Source organism: Mesoplodon bidens, assembly GCF_964165515.1.
Source record: "Mesoplodon bidens genome assembly, chromosome: 2".
Classification (NCBI taxonomy): Eukaryota; Metazoa; Chordata; class Mammalia; order Artiodactyla; family Ziphiidae; genus Mesoplodon; species Mesoplodon bidens.
This window is the reverse complement of record NC_138177.1, coordinates 182,887,657-182,912,801: the sequence shown is the minus strand read 5'-3', so window position 1 is coordinate 182,912,801 and position 25,145 is coordinate 182,887,657. Positions and strand designations below refer to the sequence as shown.

The 25,145-nt window shown below is 56.2% G+C and overlaps 1 protein-coding gene across 3 annotated transcripts in view; it reads left to right on the top strand.

Moving 5' to 3' along the window:
• KCNAB2 (potassium voltage-gated channel subfamily A regulatory beta subunit 2) overlaps nt 1-25,145 on the top strand; it is a 98,554-nt gene that overhangs the window by 41,952 nt on the left and 31,457 nt on the right. Inside the window, exons 2-3 of one of the 3 annotated variants that reach the window (XM_081225303.1) lie at nt 503-544; nt 9,448-9,691. The exons of 1 other annotated variant lie outside the window; for it this stretch is intronic. In XM_081225303.1, coding sequence (XP_081081429.1) covers nt 511-544; nt 9,448-9,691 — 278 coding nt within the window. In that variant the 5' untranslated portion in view covers nt 503-510. The remainder of the gene's footprint in view (nt 1-502; nt 545-9,447; nt 9,692-25,145) is intronic. One more of the 3 variants, XM_081225301.1, reaches the window with a different exon arrangement.

Below are 25,145 nucleotides of genomic sequence, written 5' to 3'. Positions count from 1 at the left end.
TGGTCACGTGCAGACTTCCCAGCGTGTTGGGTGATGGGCATTCCTGGGTTTGAAGGTTTTCAACCGTTGGTCTGAAAAAGCATGTTTCATGAAAACCCAAACAGAGGGACTTCCCTGGCGGTCCAGTGGTTAAGACTCAGCCCTTCCACTGCAGGGGGTGCGGTTTCAATCCCTGGCAGGGGAGCTAAGATGCCACAAGCGGCACACACATGCGCGCGGGGTGGCCAGAAAAAAAAGAAACCCAAACCGAGGCCAGGCACAGAGGAGCCCGGCATCCAAACAAACGGGCCTCCACCTCCCTGTGCCACTGGGTGGCGCTGCCACCGAGACTTGGTACCCAGGCACATCCTCCGACAGCCCCGAGAGGGCGGGGTGGGGCTGGGGCTGCCGGGCGTCGGAGATGCTTCCCGGGCTGGCACCTCCCTGTGCGTGGTTGATGCCAACTGTGGCTTCTCTCTCTTCTCTCCCTGTTTCCTTCTCTCTCCTCCATTGCTGTCCGCAGTACTCGGTATGGGAGCCCCAAAAGACAGCTCCAGTTTTACAGGTAACAAGCCCTCCGTTTTCCCTACAACCGGCAAGCAGGGCAGCGGGTGGGAGAGCCATGCCGTCCAGGCCGGGTGTGCTGGTGATTTCTCGGGCATGAAAACTCCCCCATAAAGTCCAGGCTCTGGTCCTCTTCTCGGTGCCACGACACGGCATAGTGATGAAAGACGTGAAGTCGGGCTCGCTGTGTGGGCTCGTCGTCTAGAATTTGCTTTGATTTGAGCTGATCTCTCGCCAGATCGCCTTTCAAACCTCACCCCTCAGACAGCGGATCGAGTGCTTTCCTGACATCCCAGCTTTGTGCTTCTTAGGTGATCAGAGTGAAAAATGATGCATCCGGCCCAGGGTTCTCCGCTTTTCCTTGAACTTGAGCTGATCTGTAGCCTGTGGAGGTCTCTGGGGTGTGCGGCTGCGATAGGACCCAGGCCAGGGTCAGGACGGATGCGCTGGCGTCTTTCTGATGCATTTCCTGTTGGAAATCAGCACGGTGTGTCCACTGGGAGAGAGTCTGTCACCAGAGGGACACGGCGTCCAGAGGTCCAGCCCGAGGCACGTCCATCAGCAAAAGCCCCCCAGGCGGGTCCCTTCCTCCCTCTGTGCAGCCTCTTCCTAACCTGTAGGGGTGGGGCGTGCACCACAGACACGCATGTTCTTGAAAATCTCTAACTCTGGGAATTTACTTTGACGTTTTCCTCCATCGAGAACGTGCCAGGCTTACAGAACCCTCAGGGCAGCTCCGCCAGCTTTGGGGCTGGACACTCGGAATGGCTCGTGGGGGCAGGGCCCTGGTGTCTGTTGTGCGTCTTGGCCTCCAGGCCTGGGAGGTCTCTCCGCCCAGAACTGGGTCCCCAGCATGTGCACCCGCAGCGGTGACAGAGCTGTGGGGCCGTTATTGCCGATGCACCAGGGACCTCGCTCGGGCAGTGGGTGCTGGGGTCGGTGCTGGATTTCCATGTGGCTTTTTCCTTCCCACAGCCTTGGCACCTCTGAATATGACCGTGGGCCTGGGTCCTCAGGCTAATTTTGCCATTGCTTCAGTGCCTCCCGTGAGGTCTCTCCCCCTACCGAGAGCTCTAAAGGGACGAGCGAATCTTTGATTCTACTGACATTTTTGCTAGATAAGGTCTTGCTTGAAATAGTTAGGTCTGAGCTTGCAAATGCTCTTAATGAATGAAGTGTTTATCATCATGTACGTATGTATGTGTGTATATATGTGTATGTATGTGTGTGTGTGTGTATGTATGTATGACATAATATGCCAGAATGAATGTGTGCCATCCATCCCCAAGGATTCAAAGTGAATCCTTGAAACCAAACATGCACTTGAGCCACATCCTCAGAGGTCCTGGACCCGCCTCACTCCTGGAAGGAAAGGAGTGAGCTGAGACATGCAGGCAGAAAAATCCCCGAAACAGGCCAGCCGGCTGAAAGGGCTGGTCCCGTAAGAGGTGCCAAGTAAGCCGAGTTGAAGTGAAAGGGTGCTCCACGCCCCTTGCTGGCCCCCCGGACCCCGTGGATCCACCCTGTGGTCTACCCTCTGCGACCCCTCTGGCTGAGCATCTGGTCCCCATGAGGTCTTCTTGCCCCGTGGACAGGCCCTGCTGGAGAACTGAATCTCCAGATCTGAAGACCACCCACCCCCAGCCTCTCAGCTCCACGTTCAATGCCACAGGCTCTGGCTGTCCTGCCTTTTGGGGCTCCAGCATGGTTACTTCCCACAGACACTCGGCATCTTTTGTGGGGCCTCTGGTGATGACCTCTAAGGGGGTGGGGTCTGTGTTCAGCAAACTGGGTGCCACCCCCAGTGGGGGGTCCTCATCACCCAGGTACTGACACGGCTGTTAGAGGGTTATTTAAGTCAGCCAGCAGGGTGGCAGACCCTCCTCCAACAGGGCAAAGGTGTCCAGGGCCCTGCCCTCGAGCAGCTCACAGACGGCTAAGGGAGGGAAGACCCTGTACCTGTCAGCTTTTACACAGGAGGCTGCATAACAAACTACCCCAAGTCACGGGACAGCAACAATAAGCACTGATTCCTTGCTCATATGTCTGTGGGTTGACCGGAGTCAGTTCGTCTAGGCTGGGCTTGGCTGGGTTGGTGTCTGAGCTGCAGGCTGGACGCTGGTGTTCACCATCTCTCCGTCCTTCCTAACCAGGGGCCATCCCAGGCCTCTTCTCATGGCACAAGTGCCAGAGAAAACAGCAGAAACACAACTGTCTCTGAAGGCCGACGGTTAGAATTGGTACAGTCACTTCTGCTCCTTCTTTTGGCCAAAGCATGCTCATGACCAAGCCCAATGTCAAGGGGAAAATATACTCCCCCCCGACCCATGGGAGGAATCATGGTCACGTGACGCAGAGAGGGGGGAAGGATCGGCCACGGTAGTGCAATCTACTCCGAACCCCGATCATCCTGACAGTATCTAGGAGGCGAAGTGGGTCATGGGGAGCTTCCCTGGTGGCGCCGTGGTTAAGAATCCGCCTGCCAGTGCAGGGGACATGGGTTCGATGCCTGGTCCGGGAAGATCCCACATGCCGCAGAGCAATGAAGCCCGTGCACCACAACTACTAAGCCTGTGCTCCAGAGCCCATGAGCCACAACTACTGAGCCCACGTGCCACAACTACTGAAGCCCACACGCCTAGAGCCCGTGCTCTGCAACAAGAGAAGCCACCACAATGAGAAGCCCGCGCACCGCAACAGAGAGTAGCCCCCGCTCGCCGCAACTAGAGAAAGCCTGCATGCAGCAACGGAGACCCAAAACAGCCAAAAATAAAATAAATTTAAAAAAATAATAATGGGTCATGGGAGAGTCCAGAGAGTTGGTGGCGTTCCGAGGAGGGAGGGGTCACAGCCAGCTGAGAGTCAGGGAAGGCTTCATAGAGCCTTTGGGCTGGACCTTGAAGACTGGACAGAATTCAACAGACACCAGGGAGAACATTCCAGTAGTGTGACAGCCTGAGCACAGCTTGGAGAGGCGCCCTGAGAACAGGAAGTAGCGGTCACACCATCTGGGCCGTCAGGGACAGGACAGGATGGAGAGTAAACAGAGGCCAGACTGTAGAGGCAGCTGGGGGTCTGAGGAGAGAGGGCCAGGAATGCCAAGCAGAGGAGCCTGGACTGCATTCAGTGGGCACTGGGGAGCCATCGAAGGTGTTAAAGCAGGGCAGGGGGCAGGGCTCTGCTTCAGGAAGGAAGCCGGGTAGCAGGAAGTGAGACGAGGGATGGAGAGGCTGGATGAGGAGCCAGGAGAGATGGAGAAGGACTGAGCCACAGGAGCCACAGGAAGAGAGAGTGAAGGGTACCAGGAGCCACGTCCATGGGGCTTGGTGTCTGAGGTGCAGGCGCGGAGAGGGACAATGTGATGAGAGGGGAACGGTGCCCCGGGGGAAGGAGATGAGCCTCATTCCAAGCATGTCAGGCTGATGACCGCCACCCAGCAAGGAGGCCCACTACGGCCACTTCCAGCCAGTGGGTGACATGTGACATGGAACCTGACAGTGGGCTTCAGCCTTTAAGAAAAACCATCCCAGGGAATTCCCTGGTGGTCCAGTGGTTAGGACTCTGTGCTTCCACATCAGGAGGCGTAGGTTTGATCCCTGGTCAGGGGACTAAGACCCCGCAAGGTGCGTGGTGCAGCCAAAATAAATACATTTTTTTAAAAAGAAAAGAAAAACCATCCCAAGTCCATCACGAAGGCCTTTCCAGATCATCACCCACCACCAGTTACCTCCGGTTCCATGTCCTCCCCCGGCCTCCCATTTCTTTCTATTCCGGATCTGGTGAAGTGATCCCCCACCCCTTGGAGCCATCCCCGTTAGCAGGTTTGTCATGGGGTAATCAGCTCAGCCTCCATCCAGAATCCCACAGGCACCGGCACGATTTCTCAGCTAGAGGATAGTGTCATGCTGAGACTTTGGGGGGACCCTAGTATGACACGAAGGGCCCCTGCTGTCATGAACCCGGAACGGGGGCTCAGCATAACATCACCCCAGGGCTCAGCCTCAAAGCATTTTCCAAACCTCAGGTCAGGGCTGTGAGGAAGGGTCTCCATGCCCCCACCTGGAGAGAGAAGCAGTGTGGTGTCCAAATAGCAAACTGCAGGAAGCTTCCAGCCATTTATAGGTCCTGGCAGTATAGGACGTACAATCTGGGGCACGTCCCGGTGGAGGGGAGGTGGGGCATCCGTCTGCGTGTGCTGAGGGTGCGTCTTGCCAGACGTCAACCCCTTCGCTGTGGGCGGTGGTCACGTGCCGTGGGGCCCCGGGCTCCCCTGCTTGCAGACAGTTAAGAGCAAGGTGGGACGGCAGCCGCAAGCCTGGGTCCCGTCCTCAAATACCAGAAAGCACAGCCTGCGCCTCTCCACCTGCGGCTCCCAGGGTCAGGTCTCGAGGCAGAGGGTGTGCGCCCGAGGGGATGGCAGGACCCCAGCAGGTGCCCCCTCCCAGCCAGCACGCAGGAGGCTGCCTTGCTGGGCTGCACCGCGGAACCGCACTTCCCAGGCTTTTAGGGGAAGAGGCACGCTCGTGAATAATTCAGCCTCTTTCACGGAGATGCAGACTCCCTAATAGGACTAATGGACTCGCTGCCTCCAAATCTGACCCTTGTGGGACTTATTCACCAATTGCTTCTGACGTTCTGCAGTGACACTCCCTAATGAAAGAGCTGCTGCACCAGCTCCTTAAACGTCTCGTGAGCCCTAATAAACTAGACTGTGTCCCTATTAACCAGCAGACGCCAGCGAGGCAGGTGAGTGGTCCCTTCACCCCTTCAGCTCCAGGAGGCAAGTGGCAGCTGCCTTCTTGTGGGGGGGATGCTGCTGGGGAACAAGCATCCCGGGAACAGAAATGACAGGGAGAGCTTTTGGGGATGCATTTGGCTGATCAGAAATTAGACCCTCTATGTGTTTTCAAAGTGGAAAACCTCAAAAAAAAAAAAAAAAAAAAAAAAGAAGCCAGCCCTAGGTAACCACGGGAGGGAGGAGGGTGGGTGTCTGCCGCTTGAGCCTGCTTGCTTCCCAGCCCTGCCGCTCTCCCGTCCGGGGAGACCTGGGCTGCAGCTGGTACCCTGTCGGGTTCCCCACTAAGATCCAGCATTTTCAAGTTTCCCCCCGAGAATGGCAGCAGGAGGCTGGGTGCTGTCTGAAAGGTCTGTTTCGAAACACAGGCCTGAGAGAGCCGGGGGCTGCTTCTTTGGGCCTTGGTTTGCTGATGGTTCTCGAGCAAAAATAATTTTGTTTTTGCCCTGACGCGACGCTGTGCATTTTCGAGCCGCGCTCCGCTGCCCTCCGCGCTCCCGCTTTAGGAACTGAGGCCGGTTTCTCTGGTGTCGAGACACATGTCGCCGTTTCAAAGTGACTTTCCGGATTCCTTCCGGATCCCATGTCTCGAGCTTTGGTGGCTTTCAGTAAACAGACCTCGGTTCAGGAATTCCAGGTGGGAGGCTCTTCAGCAAGGTCGCGATTCCCATGGATTTAATGAGGTTAATGTCTGTTTCCATTTTTCCATGTCACGCGGTTCATTCACGTGAATTCCCCAGACCCCCGTCCACAGGAATAGATTTGCAAAAGGCAGGCCCCAGCACGGTGGGTGAGGGGGACCCTGTAGGCTCTGTAATTAGTGATGGCTATTAAAGAGGGCTGATTTTTCCTGAGATGGGGGGGTAGGATGGCAAAGAGGAGGAGCGAGAGGTCGGGGTCACTGAGAAGCCAGGTGGCCAAGGCAGGAGCCCCAACAAGGGAAGTCTTCGAGGGACCCCTCATCCAGGGACCCAGCCCTGCTTGCCTGCGGAGGAAGCCGGCTTATTACGCTGTCCTCTCCTGCTGGACAGCATTGGTGACCGTCCGAGTCCCTCTGTGTCCTTCCTCCCTCCCCCACCCTCGAGGACCTTAGGGGGACGAACGCTCCCCAGCCCCTTCCTCGCTGTGCTCAGCCCTCTGGTCACAGATCCCTTTGTGGGCGCCAGGTCCTCACCCTCCACCCCAGGTCAGGGGCCACTGTGCTCGCCCACGGCCCACCTCTCCTCCCACGAGTCCCCTGGCCCAAGCCTGCCCTACGCCACCAGGACCCTCACATCCAGCAGGAGACTCTGGGCTCCCTCCATGCGGTTGGTGGTCCTGCCCCACCCAGGGGCCCCTCCCAAGGCCTCTATAACTCGAGATGAGGAGAGATCCCAGGCAGGAGGGACCCCAGCCCCACAGAGAGGTGCCCTCCAAGTCCTGGCCACACCCACTGCACCCATCTCATTAGGGATGTGTGTCTTCTCCAGAGCAGGGGCGGTGGCTAGCATCCACATTTCACCCTACACGGCTGCCTCGAACCACTCAAGCCCATGTTCACGTGCGACCTCTGGAGAGACCCCCGCCTGCCCACCCATGTCCCCTCAACTCCGTTTTGTGTATTTTGTCCTCACGCCACTTATCGTAACTGGTGCCACGGTCCACACCTCGTGGTTGGTGGCCACCTCCCACACGTGGCATGCTCCCACAGTGAGGCCAGCCCCTGTCCAGTTTTCCAGGCCGGTCCCGTGCAGCCTGAGGCAGCCTGCATGGTAGGCCTCTGCTCATCCCACTTCACAGATGTGGAGACTGAGGCTTGGAGCGGTCCAGGTGGCTGCCTGGGTCGCACCGAGTGGGTGACACACGCACTGGACAGGGCTGCCCCTGTCCAGAAGCAGGGCACTCAGACACACTGTCATTGCAGCTCTGGGGCCAGGGCTAGACTTCCAGAGCCAGATCAGACCAGGATTGCTTTTTGCGGGTAATGTCTTGAAAGCTCTAATGGCTATTGATCTCAGCCTGGCTGAGCCTGGCTGGGCCTGGCTGGGAACGGTCCCGTCTGAGGTGGGTCCTGCTCTTCGGGAAGCACGCCTGTAACTGCTGCTTGCCCGGCTGTTCTCTCTGATCATGGACCCCCAGGGAAGCCAGGACTGGCCTGCTTTTGCCCCACGCAGGCCACACAGATGCCTTTGAAGCAGCTGCCTGATGGGTAGTGGGCAGCGTGCACTTGGAGGGGAGGAGGGAGGGAGGGAGCTGGCGTTGCTACCTGTGGGCGTCCACGGTGCCACGTCCAAGGTCAAACCCACCCACCCCCACCGAGCCTGGGCCCCCTCTGCTGCCCCAGAATGATTCTTCTGGAAGCTGGGTATTTTCGTGTCCTGCAAAAGCATCCCTCAGAGACCTTAGTCCAAACCCTTGGGGGATGCTAGAGGTTCTGGGCCCCCCTGTGGGTCTGTGGTGATGCAAGTCCTGGCCCAGGAGAAGGCAGCCTGCAGAGAGCCTTGGCCTGAGTCAGGGGGCCAGCCCAGCCCCTCCAGGTGCTGGCGGCACGGCCAGGGAAACACCCAGTTACTACTTCGGGAGCTGAGGGTGCAGCAGTGAAAGTAGATGGAAAAGTCCCTGCCCTCCTGGACCTGACCTTCAGGGGGGTCAGATGCACCAAACAAGATGACTAGAGAGGACAGAAGCTCATCGTCAGGTGACGATACCTGCCGTGGAGAAAGGGGGATATGGACTGGGGATGGAGAGCTCACCTGAGGAAGGCCCAGCCCAGGCGACCCCAACGCCCGCTCCGCCCTAGGGACTCTGAAGCTGCCTCAGCCCCCAGGGCAGCCTGCCCAGAGCTTCCCAGGGAGAATGGAACTTGTTTTACCTTAGGCCAGAGGTGGGGACAGTGCTGGTTCCTCCAGTTCTCGGGCTGGGCTCCAGGGTCCAGCCGACCCAGCTGAAAAGACGCATCTCACCTCGGTGACGGTGACAATTCTGGGGCCACGGTGCAGGCATCTGGGCCGGGGCAGAGGCCCGTGGTCAACTGCGGGGGGTGGGCTGGGGGGGAGTCCGTGGATTGTAGGACAGCCCTGCCCCCTGCGGCCGTGTCCGCGTTGCCCAGTCAAAGCCACTGCGGGATGTGGACGCACAGCTGTGATGCCGGCCCTTCACTGAGCTACTCACGTGTGTGCGTGAATTGACACAAGGGCCGCATTCTGCGCACACACGTGTTCCCCTCTCCTCTCCTTTCTTGACGCTGTCTCCTGGGACGCATCGCCTATCAGTCCACGTGGAGACACCTCACGTGGCTGCACAAGTTTCCATTCTATGGATGAGCCATCATTTACATAACCGATTTCCCATTGATGGACATTCATGTTTTTAGTTTCCAAGTGTAATCATCCTTTCAGATGACGGTTTAGGAATGCTTCTTAACATTTAAGCTTTGCAGTTTCCAAACCTGTTCCCTCCCCCGCTTCACTCCCTCCTTAAATGCATCCGCTCAGTGTTTCTATTGCAAAAACTCGTGAATTGTGACGTAATTAATTTGAGCATGGAGCCCAAAGAACTGTGCTGGTGCAGCGGCGCTTTCTACAAGCAGAGAATGCACATGTGGAGAACATTTCCCTTTACCAGGCTGTGAACCAACAAATAGGGCCTTCCTGGGGGCGCGATGCCCCCTGGCAAAATCACACTGGAGTTTGCTTCAGCGACAGGTGTGCTTCTGCTGCATCCCGGGACGGCCCTGTACCTGGTTTTACCCTGGGAACCCCTCCAGGGGGTGCCGTGAAGTCTTCCACTGTGGGGGCCGGGCTCTCTGCATGCTCCTGCCCCCTTCGCATTTGGAGCATTTTGGGGGGATCTCCCACCTGGAATGCAGCTTTGCCTGTGCTTGTCTCATGGGGGCAGGGGCAGAGAGGGTGGCTCAGCCAGAGTTCCCGGCCAGTGCAGCCAAGAGGGGTTTACATTCCGGGGCCCGGCCCTGTCCCCAGGCGCCAAGACCCCTTGGTGGCCGCTCTGTCTGGAGGCCGTGTCCCTGCCGCAGCCCCTGCCCCAGCCCCAGGGCCAGCGTCCAGCCTGGGCACCGGGGATGGCGGGACGCTGTCTAACCCATGACCACTCGGCGTTTCCCATCCGGACAGCGGCAGCTCCTGGGCCGGGTGGGACCATGTTGTCCATGACGTACAGCGAGAGCCTCAGGAGTGTGATCGGCAGGTGCCACTCGGACTGGGCCCTGCAGCCCGTCCGCCAGGCCAGCACGCTGGAGCTGCAGCAGCTGCGGGAGGTGCGGGCAGCAGCCCAGGCCAGGAACATGGAGAGCTTCCTGCGCATGCACGGCCTCTCCCTGGACAGCTGCACCGCCCGGCGCACCGGCATGAAGTACCGGTAAGGGCTGGGCTGGGCGGGGACAGGAGGAGGTCCCCTGGCCGAGGAGGGGCCGAGGCCGGGGCTGCGAGAGGGATGCAGCCCAGGAAACGGGGTAATGGCGTCACTGTCAACCGGGGCAAACTCCTTGGGGTTTAAGAATGCCGACCGTGGGACTTCCCTGGCGGTCCAGTGGTTAAGACTCCGCGCTTCCACTGCTGCAGGGGACACGGGTTTCATCCCAGTTCGGGGAACTAAGATCCCACATGCTGTGCGGCGCAGCCAAAAAGAAAAGAATGGGGCTTCCCTGGTGGCGCAGTGGTTGAGAGTCCGCCTGCCGATGCAGGGGACGCGGGTTCGTGCCCCGGTCTGGGAAGATCCCACATGCCACGGAGCGGCTGGGCCCATGAGCCATGGCCGCTGAGCCTGCGCGTCCGGAGCCTGTGCTCCGCAACGGGAGAGGCCACAACAGTGAGAGGCCTGCGTACCGCAAAAAAAAAAAAAAAAAAGAATGCCGACTGCGTAGGAACGTATAAAAGAGGAAACTGAGAGCCTGCATAGTCCTCTCCTTCAGAGATCAGCACTGCTGCGTTTGGTGTATCCTCCATGGGAAAAGAGTATGGTTTCTCGAAAAAACTTTGCAGCAGGGGTAAACATACTATGTCATTTGTCTTCTTGCCATGTTATTGGGACACATTAATTATCAGGGGTTGGTGACTAAACACAAATTAGGGGAAATCCCTCAATTCATCGTCTCTACCTACAAATCCATCCCAGCACCAGAAACCCGTGCGAGGTCTTGGGGACCAAGATGTGCTTAAATTGGGCTGTCCTCATGGGAAGTGGCCTCTGAATTGGTTGCTGCAACTACCCTTATAACTGTGATTAGCAAAGGCTGTGGATTAGGTGTCCCTGTGTTCTCGGATGCGGGCCTGGAGGGTTGCTTTGAACCTCAGAAAGACGTTCTGTTTAGCTCGCTTGTCACTGAAATCAGCAGCTGGGACAGTGCTCTGACCTGCCCGCTTTCTCCTCTGAAAGCCTCAGAAAGTGGCCAGAGAGCCCCAGATAGCTGGCATTTGAGTTGATAAGTTACATATATGAGGCTTTATTCCTGTGCCTCCCAGGGACAAGTCCTGGCCAGAGCCAGTTGGCCAGAGGGACCCCACCCACCCACCTAATCTATGTACAGTTGCCAGATTTAGCAAATAAAAATATAGAACACCCAGTTAAACTTGAATTTCAAATAAACAACCAGTTTATGCCATCATCGGGACATAATAGCAGAAGTTATTCGTTGTTTATCTCAAGTCCATATTTAAGTGGGTGTCCTATATTTGATTTGGTTTCCATCTAACGCAGGCCCCAGGGGTTATCTGGCTGTTCTCTGGAGAGAAGAACAGAGACCAGCCCTGTTGCTGTAACATTTTCTCCTGTGGACAAGTGTTTGGATCTTCAGCATGAGGTTGTCATTTAAAGATATAAAGCACTTCTGCCCTGAGTCCATTAGATGGCAGAATTCTTAAGGCTTTGCATTATAAATCCAGATGTAAAGGAAGGACAAAGGGTCAGCTGGTTTGGCCTCAAGAACCTCCTGATTCTGATGGAAATTTCTCAAGAAGGAGATGAGGGTCTACATTTTTTCTTTTTCTTTCTCCTTTTTTTTTAAAGATTTTTTTGATGTGGACCATTTTTTTTAAGTCTTTATTGAATTTGTTACAATATTGCTTCTGATTTATGTTTTGATTTTTTTGGCCTTGAGGCATGTGGGATCTGAGCTCCCCGACCAGGGACCAAACCTGCACCCCCTGCACTGGAAGGCAGATTCTTAACCACTGGACCACCAGGGAAGTCCCTGCATTTTTTCTTTTTTTGGCAAGTCATTGATACTTTTCATTAATTCAACAAATGTTTACTGAAGATCGATCTACTTGGCTCCAGGCAACAGGCTTGCCAGATGCTGCATGAACAGGACAGACAAGGTCCCTCCCCACCCTGTTGGACATTACATCCTGCTGGGGACGGCAGAGAAAAAGCAAGTACATGCCTAAGAGAGTCAGGGGGACCAGGGGCAGCTGAGACCCCAGCCGTCTGAAAGGAGGACTACTTGAAGACATGGAGAAGAAATTTCCAGTCCAAGGGGACAGGGACACATGTGAGGAGAGAAAGCCCAGGGCCAGAGCAAGGAAGGCAAGAGCAGTGGAGGTGAGGCGGGTGAGCGGGGGCCGGAGCCCGTCCCCCGTCCCAGGGAGACCTCACCTCCCTCGGGTGTGGATACCGTCTGTAATGGAGGGGGCACCGGGGTGAATTTTGTCCCCCAAAATTTCATCTACCCAGAGCCATAGAATGTGAGGCTATTTGGAAATAGGTTCTGTGCAGATGTAATTAGTAAGATGAGCTCACACCAGAATAGGGTGGGCCCTAAATCCAGCGCCTGGGGTCCTAATAAGAAGGCCCAATGAAGACGCACAGGGAAGAGGCCCTTTGGTGGTGGAGGCAGCATTGGGAGAGACGCGGCCACAAGCCAAGGGACCACAGCCACCAGAAGCGGGCAGAGGCCAGGCTGGATGCTCCCCTGGAGGCTTCAGAGAGAGTGCAGCCCTGCCCACACCCAGATTTCAGCCTTCTGGCTCCCGGAGCTGTGAGAGAACCAGGTTCTGTTGCTTGAAGCCCCCCCAGTTCGTGGAACTTTGTCATGGCAGCCCCAGGACCCGAACACAGCCGGGGGGTATGAGTACTGGGACAAATCTCTTATTTGCCTGACACCCCAAGGAAAAGGTCTGTGTCCCATCTGAAACATGCTGGACTCACTGTGGGGCTGAAACACCCAGGGGAAACTTGCTTCCCAAGGAGCAGAGTTGACAAGAAAACCACCTGAGCCTTTAGCATTCGATGGGCCAGATGTCGCCCCCGTAGGGCCCGCCCTTTATCTGGTGGATTTCATCTTGCTGCATCCAGGGGTTTTGGTTAACTGGGAAGAGGGCCTCGGAAACCACAACCAAGAGTTATTAAAGATCCCAGATAGATGCCGTTCCGCGGTTAATGTTCCCGGCAGCAGCTGGGCTGGGACTCAGCTAAACCTGGTCTTAAATATTAATATAAAAAAGATAAAGCCTCCAAATAAGTGCTGCTCCGTGGAGCAAGGCGATAACTGTACCATGGGCCCAGACACCGTATCAGCCAACCTGAGCCTGCAGCTGGGGGAAAAGGCTTTCTTGTTAACTTTTCCCATTTTTTTTTTAACGGTCCTCATCTCTTGCTGTTTAAAAAAAAAAAATGCACTGAATTTTTAAGTCTACACAGTCCCTGTGTAAGCTTCCCTTACCCAGGTCCACCTGACTGTAGTGATGGCGGGTCTGGAGATGTGGCCTGAGACAGGGCAGCAGCTGTGGCCACAGGCCAGCCAGAGGCTGTGACCTGGGCCCAGGCAGTGCCCGTTGGACACCGGGCCTGGTTCAGGTGTGTTCCTTGTCTGCTACCCACGGCATCGGGAATGAACCCGAAGTCCCCACCATGCCCTGCGCGGCCCGTGCTGTCTCTGATTTCGGCTTGTACACCCTCCCTCCTGCTCAGGGGGCTCCTTCCTTCCTTCCTTCCTTCCATATCTCAAACATGCAAGCTCATTGCATCCTCAGGGTCCTTGCACATTCTGTTCCCTCCCCTGGAAGGTGTGTCCTCCAGATTTTCACAGGGCTGGTTTCCTCCCATCATCACATCTTTGGCCTCAAAGAGACTTTCCGCACCACCCAGTCTAAATAAATGCCCAGTGAGTCATCCTCAAACCCACTGTCCTGTGTCTCTTACCTTGGTTTTGCCCATCTGCACCCCACTGAGAGCACAGCCTCTGTCTGTTCCCAGCACCTAGAACATTTTGAGCCTCTGTAAGTATTGCCTGGGTGGCGTTATGTGGTCTTGGTCTCAACCCACTTTTCAGAATATTCCCCTGTAAAATATATCTCCTTCCTGCTGCTTCCTTGGCAGCAGGACTGGAAGCTGCATCTGAGACTCTCTGATGCAGCCCGGAGGGCGGGGAGCCCCGGGCAATGAGCCTTGGCCCTGAGCTTCTGGCAGGGCGGGGCGTCCTGCGTGCCTGTGGTTTTTGCCTCTAGATCGTAGCCTCTTACCAGGAGCCTCTTACAGGAATCACAGGCAGTATTTGATTTGTGGTCAAGTTCATCGAACAGACTCTCCAGTTGCTCATTTATTCATAGGAGCTCAGTCAGGGAAGACTTCCTGGAAGATCTGGGAACCCAGGTGTGTCTTAAAGAATGGATGGGAAAAGGAGGAAGAACAGAGTCCAGAGAGGGACGGTGGGTGGAGAAGTCCAGGCGGCCAAGCGGGGGGCCGGTCCACCTTGAGACAGTCCTGTATCAGTGTCCTGGGGCTGCCATAACACAGCACACAACACAGTGCTCAGAACAACAGCTGTCTATTCTCCCATGGTCCAGAACCCAGAAGTCTGGACCTGGGGTCAGCAGGGTCACACTCTCTCTGAAGGGTGTAGGGAAACATCCTTCCTTGGCTTTCTTTTTCTTTTTTATTTTTCACTGGAGTATAGTTGATTCACAATGTTGTGTTAGTTTCAGGGGTACAGCAAAGTGACTCAGTTATACATCTACATGTATCCACTCTTTTTTAGATTCTTTCCCACATAGGTCGTTACAGAGTACTGAGTAGAGTTCCCTGTGCTATAGAGTAGGTCTCTATTAATTATCTATTTTGTATACAGTAGTGTGTATATATCAATCCCAATCTCCCAGTTTATCCCTCCCCCCTCCTTTTCCCCCGGCAACCATAAGTTTGCTTTCTACATCCGTGCCTCCTTGGCTTTCTTTGCCTGTAGACACATCACCCCAATCTCTGCCTCCATCTTCACATGACTGTTTTCCCTCTGTGCATCTCTGTCTGTCTCCAAATCTCCGTCTCCTTATAAATACAGCAGTCATTGAATTCAGGGCTCACCCCCAATCCAGCAGGACCTCAACCTTTACATAATAATATCTACAAAGATCCTATTTCCAAATAAGGTCACACTCACAGGTGCCGGGAGTTAGGACTTGAACGTGTCTCTTTGGGGTCACATTTCAACCCACGGCGGGACCCAAGGGCTGACTCAACTCCTGAGCCTGCAGGGACATCACTGAGCTTCCTGAGGGGAATCCTGGCTCCCCCGCCGGTACCTGTATGAACTTGGACAAGTCACCTGGCCTCTCCGTGTCTCAGTGTCCCCATCTGGAAAGCAGAGACTATAGTTACTTCTTCACAGAAGCGCCCTGCGGACTAAATGAGATAGTGACGGAACTTAGGGCTCCTGGCCTGGCTCCTGGTGGGAGAGAAACCCCAGTCTTGGAATCTCACGGGCGGAAACAATAGCACCTGGAGATGCAGTTCCTGCTGTGTGTGGACATCAAGCAGATGGGAAGGGAGTGGGGAGGGAGGTGGCGAGACGAGCCAGGCACTCGGGACGAGCTGCCGTGCAAAGATCGGGGGTCCCTCGTGGGCCCCCATGGAGGGCCGGCCCAGGACCGTGGTGTCAGCCACCCATGGCCTGCATTTGTACTGGGTCTGCTTCTGCTGGCAGTGGCCACCGTGCTGGGGCCCGGCGGCAGTCCCAGGCCTGGAGCCAGCCACCCATCCCTCTGCAGGTCCTGGGCCTCCCGCACCAGCTCCCCTGCCTTTATTTACAGGGACATCACAGCCTCTCCCTCCCCTGTGTCAGGGACGGGAAGGGCTGAGCGATCCTAACACAACCGCTGGTGCGTGGCTTTGTAACCAACGCACAGCACAACTCAGTGTCTCCCAAGCCCGCCTGGCAGGGGGAATGGGGGTCACCTGTTAGCAACGCCGATCCTCAGGCCCTGCCCAGGGATTTGGGGGATCCGCCCCCAAGAGGCTCCTCTGATTGGGCAAGGACAGGAACCCTGGCTGATTGGCTCTCTGCTGTCCACCTGGAAAGGCGGGGGTCAGCACAGCTCAGTCAGACCCCCAGATGGTGCCAGGCAGCGTCCCCACCCTCACCCTTTAATCTGGGGTCTGAGAGCAGGAGCCTCCGCTGTGAAATGAGGACGGGCCCAGCGTTCATCTCCCTTCCTTGACCTCTCTGTGCCTCGGCGTCGTCCAGTGAACGGGAGCATCGCAGGGCTCAGCTGAAGGTCGTGGTGGGAACTTAGTGAGCTGCTCACAAAGTGCTCGGCACGATGGCTGGGGCGCAGCAGGCACCGTGTTAAGTGTTAGCGCTGTGGCCGTTGTCGTCGTTGTTACGCCTCCAAGGTGCTTCTAAGGATGAAAAGAGAAAAGGTGCCAGAAGCGCTTACTCTGGCCTGGGTACAGCCACTTAGTACACGGCAGCAACTAAGAAGCAAGAGGGGCCAATTCACGGCTGACCCACCTTCCTGCCTTTTAGGGCGGGTAACGCTGGGCGTGACTGGGGCGTGAGTTCCCAAAGGAAGCACAGCCACAGCACTGAGCCCCCAAGGGGGCTTCCGCTCTCACGTACCAGAGGACACCTCCTCCAGGAAGGCCACCGGTCTGCCACCCTTTGCTCTCAGAAACCTCAGGGGCCAAGGACCTCCCATCCCACTGCTCCGTCAGGGTGGCCCCCAACTCTTCAGCAGCTGCCCCCGCCTTGGGCAGGAAGTCACTGTTGCGTACAAATCAGGACACAGCACAGTTGGGGCATCCTTACTGATACAGGGGAGGCACCCAGGCCTCTGCAGGGCACAGCCGAGGCTCGTCCTCATTCCTGAGTTGCTGCTGCAGTCCGTGCTTTTAAAAGCCATCTTTAGGGAGTTCCATGGTGGTCCAGTGGTTAGGACTCCCCACTTTCACTGCTGAGGGCCCGCCTGGTCCAATCGAGGGGCACGGCCCCCCCAAAATTTAAAAGTCATCTCTGAAACTTCTACTCCAGGCCTTGAGGCTTCCACGGGCCTCATTCTGTGCAGGGAGGGTCCTGTCCCCTCCTACTGTGAACCTGTCACTGTCTTGGGGGAAGGATCTGGCTGGGCCCCAGCTTTCTTATCTCCCCATCCCTCACTGGGACAGGTGGGAGGTGGGTGCCAGGCACCACACAGGAAGCTTCTGTCCCGAGAAGCTCTCTTTGGTGGTATTCTATGGACACGGCAGAGCTTTTAATTGGGGTGGCTGCCCCTCTGATTGATCACAGCAGGCACCAGCTGCTTTGTTTTAACAATAGCAGGTACTGGAGAGGCAGAAAAAGAACCCAGAATCTGCTGTGGATCAAAATCAACCATCCACACTCGATGTTTCTGCCCAAAGCCCATTTCAAGTCGACCAGCCCATGTCTGGGACTCACTTCTCCACCTAAACGTGTTTGAAAGGAGAGACCCTTTGGGGGTGACATTTAATTGTGGCAAGTTCAGGTCAAGGTCTTAAGCTTTCAGCTTTCCATTCTTGTCTAATTCTTGTGAGTTTCTAAGATATTATGAGTTGTGACCCCTGTCTGGGGCACATGAAAAATTATAGACTCTGGCCAGCTGTGAAAACCCACCTACCCGACTTCCCCTCTTGGCAGTTCTCTGCTGGACCCAGAGACACCTTTGTCCTGGATTCCCTGGGCGGGTTCTGAGGTCAGATGTCCATTCCCATCATCCCCACAGCACGTTATAGTGAGATGGAGTCGGGGCTGGGGACTCTACCACCAGGCCAGGCCCAGGAGGTCCTGCAAGAGTGAAGCCTTGACTGCTGCCGCAGTCTGGGCGGGCTGCTTCCTGCTGTGGCTCCCAGGCCCCTGGTATCGCTGGGGAGGCTGAGGTCGGCGACACTGGGAGGAAGGAAAGGTTACGGGTGCTTGCGAGGGGTGGGGGACTGCTTCACACTGCATGTACTATCTCAGCTGATGCCAGAGAGGTCGACAAGGATTTCAAAAGCAGAGAAACGGGAAGGGCACTCCCGCAGGGAACAGCAAGGGTGAAGGCCCAGAGACTTTTGAGGTCGTTGACTTTTGGTTTTTTTTGGTAAGGTTTTTTTTTTTTTTTAAATAGGATTTACTCTTTTTTTTTCCTTAATTTATTTATTTATTTATTTATTTTTGGCTGTGTTGGGTCTTTGTTTCTGTGCGAGGGCTTTCTCTAGTTGTGGCAAGCGGGGGCCACTCTTCATCGCGGTGCGTGGGCCTCTTACTGTTGCGACCTCTCTTGTTGTGGAGCACAGGCTCCAGACGCGCAGGCTCAGCAGTTGTGGCTCACAGGCCTAGTTGCTCCGCGGTATGTGGGATCTTCCCAGACCAGGGCTCGAACCTGTGTCCCCTGCATTAGCAGGCAGATTCTCAACCACTGCGCCACCAGGGAAGCCCTTTGGTAAGTTTTACTGAGATATAATTCACATACCATACACCCATTTAAAGCATCCAATTTAATGGTTTTAGTACAAACAGTTGTCCAAAAGTCACCCATTTTAGAACATTTTCATCACCCCAAAAAGACATCCTGCACCCACATTAGATACCGTTTCCTGATTCCCCACTCCCCCCAGCCCCCAGCAACCACTAATCTACTTTCTGTCTCTATGGATTTGCCTGTTCTGAACATTTCATATGAATGGAATCATACAATATGTGACCTCTTGTGACTGGTTTCTTTCTCTCAGCATGATGTTTGCAAGGGTCATCTGTGTCGTAGAATGTATCAGCACTTCATTCCTTGGTATGGCTGAGTACCAGTCTACGGTGCGGCTATAGACCACATTTTTTTAGCCATTCGTCAGTTGATGGACATTTGGGTTGCTTCCACTTTGGGGCTGTGATGAGTAATGCTGCTGTGGACATAATGTGTTCAAGTTTTTGTGTGGGCGTATGTTTTTAGTTCTCTGGGTACATACCTAGGAGTGGAATTGCTGGATTGGGGAGTGAGGCGGGTGACCTTTTACACACTGTGGTGACTAAGTCTCTGTGGATCTCTCTTAAAGCTTAAAGCACACCATCTGGTTAAGAGCAGCCCCGGAGGAATAGTAAGATGCTAGCCCTGGTAGGACCTGACGGTTTGCCAGAGCACAGAGCACAGTAGAAGGTGGAATGAAGTAGGGGATTTCCACATCCTCCCAGCCAGTGCACAGCACCACTCAAAGCTCCTGATAAAAACACAGCTTCCGGGCTTCCCTGGTGGCGCAGTGGTTGAGAGTCTGCCTGCTGATGCAGGGGACACGGGTTTGTGCCCCGGTCCGGGAGGATCCCACATGCTGCGGAGCGGCTGGGCCCGTGAGCCATGGCTGCTGAGCCTGCGCGTCCGGAGCCTGTGCTCCGCAATGGGAGAGGCCACAACAGTGAGAGGCCTGCGTACTGCAAAAAAAAAAAAAAAAAAAAAAAAAAAAAAAAAAACACAGCTTCCCAGGCCCAGCCCCAGAGCTACCGATTCAGTAGTTGTGGCTAGGGCCCAGGAATCTGCATTTGCAACAAGCTCCTCTAGCATCCTGGTCAGGTGTTGAGCATCCCTGCCGTGGACATGGGCTCCACCAGCCTGGGGAGACCGAAAGGCAGAGTCTTTGCCACCTGCAGCCTCGTTGGCAGGCCTGTGGGCTTCCTGAGGGGCAGGACCTGTTGTCTTCAAGTGCAAGGTTCCAGCAGGTGGAAGGGCCAGCACGGCAGGCTGTCCTTCCTCCTTCCCATCCCCCCACCCACCCAAGGGGCTCAGGGAGGGCCCCACCCTACCCTGAGCTCAGGGACCCAGGCCATCCAGGCCCCGAGGCTTTTATGGGCAGGTGGAAGAGGAAGGCAGAGCCGGCCTGTGGGTCCTGAGGGGCCCCACTGGCCTCCACAGGTAGTGTCTGTTACCTGCCGGGGCCCCCTGGGCAAAGGCACCAGCTCTGCCCTCCCCAGGCCTCTATCCCCAGGTCCAGGTCCCCACCTCAGGGGTGGTTCCTGCTGCCGAGTCTGGCCACGGGGAGGACAGAAGGGGTATTCTTACGGGTGGGATGGAGGAGGGTCTCACACAGGGGTCTATCCTGACTCCACGGCCAGAAAGCCACTCCCTTCTGCCGAGGCACTGTGGGAGTGCTTCCCAAGGACCAGACCCCTGTGTGAGTGCTTTGCAGGCGTGATCTGGCCATGCCTGTGTGACCTGCGTTGGACACAAGAGCACTGAGGCTCGGAGAGGGGGTCACTTGCCCGAGGCTGCCCAGCTCAGGAGCAGGGAGGCTGGGACTGGAACAAGGTTTTCTTCTTAACTTCTGTGTCCAAAAGGCAGGGCCGGAGCTGAGAGCAAGTTCAGCCCCCATCTACTGTGAGCATCTCCAGGTGGATCCCTCTCTGGGTCCCGTCAGAGCACAGGCTGGACAGCCAGCAGGCGTGGAAGGTTCCTGCCGAGCCAAGCTGGGAGGGACAGCGTGGTCCTCAGGCCAGCCACATTATTCTGTCCGTGGATACCCAGGGACCCAGAGAAAGCAGGACACCCGCCTGGGATCACACAGCGAATTAGCAGCAGAGCCTGAGCTAGACCCCTGACCACCTGCCTCCCACCCACCACGCCTTCTCAGCCCTTCCCGCAGGGCAAGATGAGATCCAAAAGGCAGCTTTGGCCAGGGCCACCCTGCAGAGTGAGAGTGGCATGCTCGGGGTCAGAAGGCAAAGCCAGCCCTTGCTGCCAATGGGGGCATCTCTCTGGGTTTCAGGAAACCCGTGAGCTTTGGTCTGTCTTCATCCTGATCCCATGAGTGTGGGAAAAGAGGATGGGGTAAAGCAGGGGGATCTTCATTCATCAGTTCATTCACCCATTCATCCATCCATTCATTCATTCACTCCAGAAGTATTTATTGAGCGTGTGCCAAGAGCTAAGTGCTGTGCGGGGTGCTGGAGCTTCTCAGGTCTCTGGTCCCTTGACCCCGGGCTTCTTTCCTAACGTCACCTGCGTCATTACCGTCTAGACAGAATGGTCCTCTCTCCTCCAGATTTCTGGTGATCTGACTTCTTGTGCTCAACCCTGGTGGCACCCCCACTTTCCTGGGTGAGCTGGCCAGGCCAGCTGCCTGCACGCTCAGCTGTCCACCTGGCTGCATGCCTGCCTCGTCCAGTCCTGGCTGAGCAGCTGTTAGCCTGGAGCACCGGCGCCGACCTCCCGGGGATCATCCAGGGTGATCGGGGCGGCTTGTGCATCCGCTTCATTAATAACGAATCACCTCCTGCACCTCCCATGCCTCTCGCCCGTCACCCCGTTAACTGGGTGGGAGTCCCAAGAGCCACAGTGCGCAGAGCCAGGGGTGGACGCCAGGCTCCCTCCAAGAGACTCGGGGAAGCCTGGAGAAGCAGCTGCTCCCGGAACCCCTGGGCTGCCACCCTGATGGGAGGCGCCCTCCCTCCTCCTCCTGCTGTCAGGGGACAGCGGTGCCGCTCATTGGTCGTGAGTTACTGGCAGCCCAGCCCTGCCTAACACAGCTGGGCTGGGGGCTCCGGCGGACAGAGCCAGACCAGGGCGGAGCAGAGAAAGGACCCGCAGAGAAGGGAGAGGCAATGGCATCCTCCCCGCCCCTCGATTTCTGAGTTCTATCTGATCAGGTCTTTTCTAGCACATTTCTGGAAATTTCACCCCCTTCCCCTGGAGAGTGCACAGGCTTTTCTGCGTCACAAATCTTCACTCCTGAAGCAACGCCTGGTGGCTTCTTCACCTTCTGGGATAAAGTCTTGTCCCAGGCGGAGCAGGGCTTCCAGGGGCAGGTGACCTCGGAGCCCGGAAGGAGGAGGGACGTGGCCAGGAGCTGAGCGCCGGAAACATGCAGGTGTCCTTCGTTTGCTCGGAGCATGGCCTCAAGGGCCGGGGCCCCGAGGAGCGTCTGGGCCGGCCGGCAGCCAGCAGCCCCAGCCTGGGTACCCGCAGCCATTTCCGCGCGGTGGCCATGGTGGCCCGGAGCCTGGGACAGCTGTCGGTGCAGAGCCTCCCGAGCACAAGCGAGGCCAGCATGATGCACCCCGGGATGAAGTATAGGTACGCGGCGCGGGGCGGCTGTGCGGGGCGGGGGCTGCCCACCCACCCCCGTCTGGGGGAGCTCTGCAGATGGGAGGAGAAATAAAATCAAGGCTCAGGGTCAGGCACCCGTTTCTTCCCGACTGCAGGGGATGATGATGCCTTTCTTTCCTTCTGCTCGTTTGTTTCCTTTCTTGGGAGGGGTCACTATAGCTGAGCCCCCCATATTGGACACCAAGTAAAGCTTCCTCTTTCTGGGAACCCCAGGGCACCGGCCACAGACCCCTGTCCTCCCCCTGGGCACACAGGCCCCAAAGATGCCCCGTGGGTGGTCTGATGCCTTTGCAGCTAAGCCACCTTGACAAACCTCAGTTTAATAGTCAGGGATACTGGGTAAACCATGTGATGGAATTAAATCTTCCCCCTGCAACTGAGCCCGACCCCAGGCCTGAGCTCCTCTACAGGCAGGGCTAATGCTCCACAGGGCACAGAGCCGCAGCCAGAGTTCCCTGCTAAGGGCTCAGTCCAGGCTGCTGTGTGTCCCTCTGCTTTGGCCAGTCCCCACCTACTCTGGGTACGCTCGCCGTGACTAGTACATAGAGAGCGTGCAAAGCACCAGTGTCAGAGGGCAGGGGCCTTCCTGCTGTTCCTTGCATGCCCCCCTTGCTCCATCCAGGGCCTTGCTCGGGTGGCCGGTGGACGTACCCACGTGGAAAAGGAGGGCTGGCTTTGTACCAAGGGTCTGCGAGGGCAGGGTTGTGGGTCACCAGGCTAGAGGTCTAGCCTTTCCCACTCACGAGTTTCTCTTCACTTAGACCCTTTAGCACTTCGAGAATGGTATTCCTGGGGAAAGGAGGGTTCTTACAACAAACCGTCTGCCTGAGCTGGAAAAGCTGTTAGGTCCCTGGTTCCCAACTCTTGCTCTCAGTGACTCAAATCCCACAGGCCAGCCTCAGAAAAAGCCACAGAAGAGTCTGGTTGTGTTTGAGGAGAATGTCTGGGTTCCTAGCTGGTGTTGGTGCCAACTTGAAAAGTATTGAGAGAATGGATCTTTTTTTGTGTGTGTGTGTGTGGTATGCGGGCCTCTCACTGTTGTGGCCTCTCCCGTTGCGGAGCACAGGCTCCGGACGCGCAGGCTCAGCGGCCACGGCTCACGGGCCCAGCCGCTCCGCGGCATGTGGGACCCTCCCGGACCGGGGCACGAACCCGCACCCCCTGCATCAGCAGGCGGACTCTCAACCACTGCGCCACCAGGGAAGCCCGAGAGAATGGATCTTTAACAACTGAGCAGTGTGGCTTAAAACAAAACCAATGCCCAGAAGTTGGACCTCATGTGAAGGAGCCGTGTCATAAGTCCCAAGCATCCTTGAGACGAATTCTGGAATAACTGGGTCCTTCTGCGTCTCCACCTGTATCCTTTCCTTCCCTGGTCCTTGGGGGACATTTGACGTTCTTTTATGGGCCTCTGAGGTACAAGGTTTTTGTTCCCATTCTCTAAATTCAGTGAGGACAGTGCAGAGCAGAATTCTCTCTTCTAGAAGCTCTGGCGGCTTATATCTTTTGTTCAGTGGGAATCAAAGGCTAGGAGTAAACAGAATCTATTTTTTAGTTTAGATTCGTGTTATCCGCTGGGACTTTTAAGTCAGTCCTAGGATATCAAAGGAGTTAGTACAAGTGAGACCATTTCCAAAAATACGAAGCACTCTGTAAATGGAAAATGTGGCTATTGACATGATTTCCCTCCCAAGCTCCCAAGCTGAGGATTAGATATGTCAAGGAGCCTGAGGGCTTAAGATTACTGTGTGCGTCTGTGTGTGTGCACCAGTGTGTGTGCATCTGTGTGTGCACCTGTGAGTGTGCACCTCTCCGTGTGTGCATGTGTGTGTGCACATCTGTGTGTGTGCATCTGTGTGTGTGCATCTCTCGTGTGTGCGTCTGTGTGTGCATCTGTGTGTGCGCATCTCTGTGTGTGCGTCTGTGTATGTGTCTGTGTGCGCATCTCTCCATGTGTGCATGTGTGTGCATCTGTGCGCATCTGTGTCTGTGTGTGCACATCTCTCCATGTGTGCATCTATGTGTGCGTCTGTGTGTGCGCATCTCTCCGTGTGTGCATCTGCGTGTGCGGATCTCTCCGTGTGTGCGTCTGTGTGTGCGCAGCTCTCGGTGTGTGCGTCTGTGTGGGCGCATCTCTGTGTGTGTGTCTGTGTGTGCGCATCTCTCCGTGTGTGTCTCTGTGTGCGTCTGTGTGTGCGCATCTCTCTGTGTCTGTGTGTGCACATCTCTCCGTGTGTGCGTCTGTGTGTGCACATCTCTCCGTGTGTGCACCTGTGTGCATCTGTGTGTGCATCTGTGTGTGCGCACCTCTCCATGTGTGCGTCTGTGTGTGCGCAGCTCTCGGTGTGTGCGTCTGTGTGTGCGCATCTCTGTGTGTGTGTCTGTGTGTGTGCATCTCTCCGTGTGTGTCTGTGTGTGCATCTGTGTGTGCGCATCTCTCTGTGTGTGCGTCTGTGTGCGTGCGTCTGGTCTGTGTGTGTGCATCTCTCCGTCTGTGCGTCTGTGTGTGCATCTCTCCGTGTGTGCGTCTGTGTGTGCGTCTGTGTGTGCACATCGCTGTGTGTGTGCACATCTCTCCGTGTGTGCATCTGTGTGTGTGCGTCTGTGTGCATCTCTCGGTGTGTGCGTCTGTGTGTGCACATCTCTCTGTGTGTGCATCTGTGGGTGTGCGCATCTCAGTGTGTGCGTCTGTGTGTGCGCAGCTCTCTGTGCATCTGTGTGTGTGTCTGTGTGTGTGCGCATCTCTGTATGTGCGTCTCCGTGTGTGCACCTGTGTGTGCACATCTCCGTGTGTGCACCTGTGTGTGAGTGCACATCTCCGTGTGTGTCTCCGTGTGTGCATCTGTGTGTGTGCACTTGTGTGTGTGCGCATCTCCGTGTGTGCATCTGTGTGTGTGCACCTGTGTGTGTGTGTGCATCTCCGTGTGTGCGTCTGTGTGTATGCACCTGTGTGTGTGCGTCTCTGTGTGTGCGTCTCTGTGTGTGCACCTGTGTGTGTGTGCATCTCTGTGTGTGTGCACCTGTGTGTGCGTGTGGCACATGTGGAGGCTGGGAGGGCAAGACAAGCAGTAAAGGGAGGTGGTCGTTGGGCCAGAGGGTTTGCAGTCTGAGGAAGTGGGTTCAGATCCCAGCCCCAGCTCCTCCACACTGGGGGACCCCCGCCTGTCCTTACACATGGCAGGGCCTGGGGAGCTTTTCTTGGCAGCGGCAGGGGGAAGGTGGCTTCATTTCCCTGTAGGATTTGTAGTCTAATATCAGCTGAAATGGGAGCCAGAATCCAAACCACTGGATCCCCTCGCTGAGCATGAGGTGCCTGCCTTGGGGTAGCTGTCTCATGGAGTTGCTCCATAATGACTATCCCAGGGCCACAGCCAGGGTGCATGCAGGTAGGAGCTGCAGGGGACCTGATCCAGATCTCCCCAATTCTGACCACCTCCTTCAGAAGCTAGCCCTTCACAGCGACGCTGAAAGTGTGTGGCCTGCACCAGGGTGCCACATTCTTGCCAGGGGTGCTCAGT